This window comes from Arachis stenosperma, chromosome 2 (genome assembly GCF_014773155.1).
Source record: "Arachis stenosperma cultivar V10309 chromosome 2, arast.V10309.gnm1.PFL2, whole genome shotgun sequence".
NCBI lineage: Eukaryota > Viridiplantae > Streptophyta > Magnoliopsida > Fabales > Fabaceae > Arachis > Arachis stenosperma.
In genome coordinates, this window is record NC_080378.1 from 74119900 (window position 1) to 74124612 (window position 4713).

General features: G+C 40.8%; 1 protein-coding gene and 1 non-coding gene across 2 annotated transcripts; one reads left to right on the forward strand and one right to left on the reverse strand.

Moving 5' to 3' along the window:
- Positions 1-2545: 2545 nt before the first annotated feature.
- On the reverse strand, positions 2546-2649 carry LOC130963945 (small nucleolar RNA R71). The gene has a single exon (XR_009080060.1). It is a non-coding gene; the product is annotated as a small nucleolar RNA R71 (small nucleolar RNA).
- Positions 2650-3475: 826 nt separating this feature from the next.
- On the forward strand, positions 3476-4405 carry LOC130963014 (uncharacterized). The gene is made up of 2 exons (XM_057889167.1): positions 3476-3935; positions 4110-4405. Exons 1-2 carry the CDS (start codon positions 3476-3478, stop codon positions 4403-4405), a joined length of 756 nt encoding a protein of 251 aa, XP_057745150.1.
- Positions 4406-4713: the final 308 nt, after the last annotated feature.

Below are 4713 nucleotides of genomic sequence, written 5' to 3' on the forward strand. Positions count from 1 at the left end.
GCAACCTTACAACCAGATAAAAGATTCCTCTTGGATAACATATTCATGCCTTTCTCACTCATATGACATAATCTCTTATGCCATAAATCAGTTTCATCAACAAACTCAGCAGCATTAACAACATCTTTCATAATCTTTGCTTGAGTTAAATAAAGAGTAGAGTGTCTTGTACCTCTAGCAACAACCATGGAACCCTTGGTGAGCTTCCAGCTATCACGAGAAAATGAGCTATTCAAGTCTTCATCACACAACTTACCAACAGAAAGTAAGTTCAACCGAATATCTGGAACATGCTTCACACGCTTCAAAGTCAACTTGGTACCGTTGGAGGTTTCTAAACAAACTTGTCCAACACCAGCACATTTTGCAACACCTTGATGAGCCATTTTCACATCACCAAAATCACCAGGAGTATAGGACGTAAACAAATCCCTCCTAGATGTAACATGAATAGAAGCACCGCTATCAATCACCCAACTAGTGCTATTATCAACAAGGTTAACAGATTCAAACTCCTCAACAACAAGAAAATCATCATGAGTTACATTAACCTTGTCTTCCTTGTTACCATCATCTTTATTTGTGCTCTTTTCTTTACTTGCCTTGGCTTTCTCCTTCTTTAGCTGCCAACAAAATCTCTTCACATGTCCCTTTTGACCGCAATGATGACACTCAATATTCTTATACTTTCCTCGAGACTTGCTTCTGCTTTGATCTCTACCTTTAGGACCTCGACTTTTGCTTCTCCCCCTAGACTCAGAACAAGAACATCTGAATGTGTAGTCGATGTACCTTGTGACTTTCTTCTCATCTCTTCATTCAAAACACTACTCTTGGCAAGATCCATAGAGATTACACCATCAGGAGCAGAATTGGACAATGACATTCTGAGAATTTCCCACGAGTCTGGTAAGGAGCCAAGAAGTAACAATCCTTGAACCTCTTCATCAAACTTGATACCCATGGAAGATAACTGATTCATAATTCCTTGGAAATTGTTCAAGTGATCTGTCATTGATGTCCCATCTGTATACTTCAAAGCCAACAACTGCTTGATCAAAAACATCTTGTTATTCCCAGTTTTTCGAGCATACAACTGTTCAAGCTTAATCCAAAGGGTTCGAGCATGTGTCTCTCCAATAATATGGTTCAACACATTATCGTCAACCCACTGCCTAATATATCCACAGACTTGTCTATGCAACAAAGTCCAATCATCATCAGACTTATCATTAGGCTTCTCTGTACCAAAAACTGGTTGATGAAAATTTTTGACATAAAGCAAATCTTCCATCTTTGACTTCCACAAATCATAATTAAGACCATTAAGAGTGATCATCCTACTAGTATTAGTATTAGCTTCCATTGTTCACAAAATCATAAGCCCAGAAAAATACCAACAAGCTCTGATGCCAGTATGAAAGAGCCTAACAGCGGAAACGACACAAATGTCCAACACAAGAACAATATGGAAGCACTCACAACGTAATATGGCAGCAACTATAACAAGCAAATATAGCAAGTAAAGCAATAACAAGAACACACCGAGATTTTAACGTGGAAAACTCCCTCAATGTGAAAGGTAAAAACCACGGGTCGTCCAGACCAATGAAATAGCTCCACTATAATCAAATGAGGTACAAGAGAGTCTCAAACAAAGCACAAAAATGTGCATATAACCAGCCAAAACATCAATGCACCAAAGCTCACAAATAATAGGCAAGAAGATGAAATATACCCAAAAAACAGAGCTGATGTCGAAGCCAATTTCTCCCTCTGCAGATCTCCAATTAAAATCTCCACCGTTCAGAATGAAGACCAAAATGTGAAGAATCTATAGTTCAAATTTCACGTCGATCCAACGGTGAAAGAATGAGAAACTTCCGTTCCAAGATTGCTGCTCTGTGTAAAAACGGGAAACCTAATTTCTCTCTTGCGAAACCAATTTCTCCTACTGCAAACCTCCAATCAACATCTCCACCAATCAGAATGAAGAACAAGATGATAGGAATACGCAGTTTAAATTTCAAGCCGATCCAACGGTGAACAACTGAGAAACTGCCATTTGAAATTTGCTACTTTGGACAAAAACGAAAATTCTGTTTTTCCCTTTCTTTCTCTCTTTTGTGGCTACTCTCTATCACTCTCAATGACACTCAAAAACTGATTAGGGTTGTGGCACAATGGGTGCAAGAGACACCCTCAAAATGTTGGGCTTGGGCCTCACGAAGGAGAGAAAAAACCCAACAATGCCAACAACTTTGAATTAAAACCCCAGCTCATCACCTTTGTTCAGAACAACTGTTCATTCGGAGGAAGTGCCCAAGAAGACCCCAATCAACATCTAACCACTTTCCTAAGAATATGTGACACTATGAAGTCTAATGGTGTCCATCCGGATGTCTATAGACTGCTGTTGTTTCCCTTTTCACTCAGGGACAAAGCATCTAAGTGGCTAGAATCATTCCCAAATGAGAGCTTAACAAATTAGGAGGATGTGGTAAACAAGTTTTTGGCAAGATTCTACCCTCTTCAAAGAATCAATAGGCTGAGAGCTGAGGTACAAACCTTCAGGCAATAAGATGGTGAAACTCTCTATGAGGCATGGGAGAGGTTTAAGGACTTAACAAGAAGATGCCCACCAGACATGTTCAATGAATGGGTTCAACTGCACATTTTCTATGAAGGTCTTTCTTATGAGTCAAAGAAGGCTGTAGACCATTCATCAGGGGGCTCTCTAAACAAAAAGAAAACCATTGAAGAATCCATAGATGTCATTGAGACTGTGGCTGAGAATGATTACTTCTATGCTTCTGAAAGAAGCAACACTCGAGGAGTAATGGAGCTGAGATGCATTGTTGACTCAAAATAAAATGATCAGCTAGCAGATCTTACCAAGAAGGTGGAAGAAAACCAAGTTGCAGCAATCATTACCTTATCACCAGCTCAAGAAGGAGTAAATGCAGGAGAAGAAGGTGACTGGAAACAAGCCAACTATGTTGGAAACTCACCCAGACAGACCCATGATCCATACTCCAAAACTTACAATTCTGGTTGGAGAAACCACCCTAACTTTGGGTGGGGAAATCAACAAGACCAAGGCCAAGACCAGAGACGCCACAACCACAATCCCAACAATAATGCAACTCACCAACATCCTTCACAGAGATCCTATCAACACCCACCTAATCACCCGTCTCAACCATCTAACCTCAACCCACCATCACCGACCGAAGATAGACTCTCCAGAATTGAGACTCTACTTGAAGACATATGTAAAGAAGTCCAAGATAACATAGTGTTCAAGGATGAAGTGCGAGCCAATATAAAAAACTAGGGAGATACCATCAAGAGGCTGGAGTCCCAAGTGGGATATCTATCTCAATAGTTTCCCAAGCCTACTGATAGTTTTCCAAGTGACACAGAAAAGAACCCCAGAGGAGAAACAAAGAAAGTAAGGTAGGAAGAATGCAAGATGATCACTATAAGTGATGAAAGGAATGTAGAGGAAGTGCACACACAAACAGAACACTTCCACGACAATCCAAAGGAAAAGTATGAAGAGAGAAACCACGCACCCCATCCCACACATAGGGAGGAGCTAAAGAAAGGGGATACCCTAAATCCATATGCACCCTTTCCCCAAAGACTCAAAGGTGGTATAGCAAGGAGAATGTATTCAAGGTTCCTCGACATGTTTGCATCTCTTGATGTAAATATACCATTCATTAAGGCCCTCCAACAAATGCCCTCCTACATCAAGTACATAAAGGAGCTGCTGGCCAAAAAGAGTTCATTGAAGGGTGGGAAAACAATAAAGATGAACAGAGAGTGCAGTGCTCTCATTCAAATAGAGCCACCTACAAAGAAGAAGGATCCAAGGAGTTTTCATATTCCCTGTGCTATAGGAGAGACAATGATTGATAAAGGGCTCTGTGACTTGGGAGCAAATATCAACTTAATGCCTCTGTCCCTCATGAAAAAGCTTCAAATCAATGAGCTAACACCCACAGACATAATCATCAAATTGGCTGACAAAACTCAAAAACAGGCGATAGGAGTGGTTGAAAACGTATTAGTAAAGGTTGGAAATTACTTCATGCCCACAGATTTTGTTATCCTGGAGATGGAAGAGAATCACATCCATCCCATCATCTTAGGGAGGCCATTCTTAGCCACAGCCAAAGCGCTTATAGATGTGGAGCGAGGAGAACTACTCTTAAGAATACATGATGAACACCTCACCTTCAATGTCTTCAAACCCTCACAAAAAGCAGATCATGATAACAAAGAGTCAAAGGAAGACCACAGTAAGGAGCTGATGGAAGAGACAAGCATGGGAACACAAGTATCACACCTGAAAACCCTGATGGTTGACAAGCAAGGTGGTCAGAAGGAGCAATAGCCAAGTGTAACCCAAGAGGAGCTAGACCCACCAGAGTCATATGAGACAAGCAACAGGACTTTCCTAAAAGAAGAAACCACAAGGAGCAAAGTAACATCAAGGGAAACAAAGAAGAAGGCCCCAAAGGGATAGAGGAACAAGAAGATTCCTACAGAGGGTTTTTCTCTAGGAGATGAAGTGGTCTCTGCCTATATTCTACCTATCCCATCTTAGCTACCTCAAGTGTACACCATCAGAAAAATTCTGTCCTTAGAACATGTGGAGCTTCTCAACAAAGCAAATGGAAACAGATTCATTGCAAGAGGGGA

Excerpts from the sequence above, each read along its gene's own strand:
- LOC130963014 (XM_057889167.1), top strand. The coding sequence starts at position 3,476 with ATGATCACTATAAGTGATGAAAGGAATGTAGAGGAAGTGCACACACAA. Across the intron at positions 3,936-4,109 it reads AATGATTGATAAAGGGCTCT|ATTTTGTTATCCTGGAGATG; the intron begins GTGACTTGGGAG and ends TCATGCCCACAG.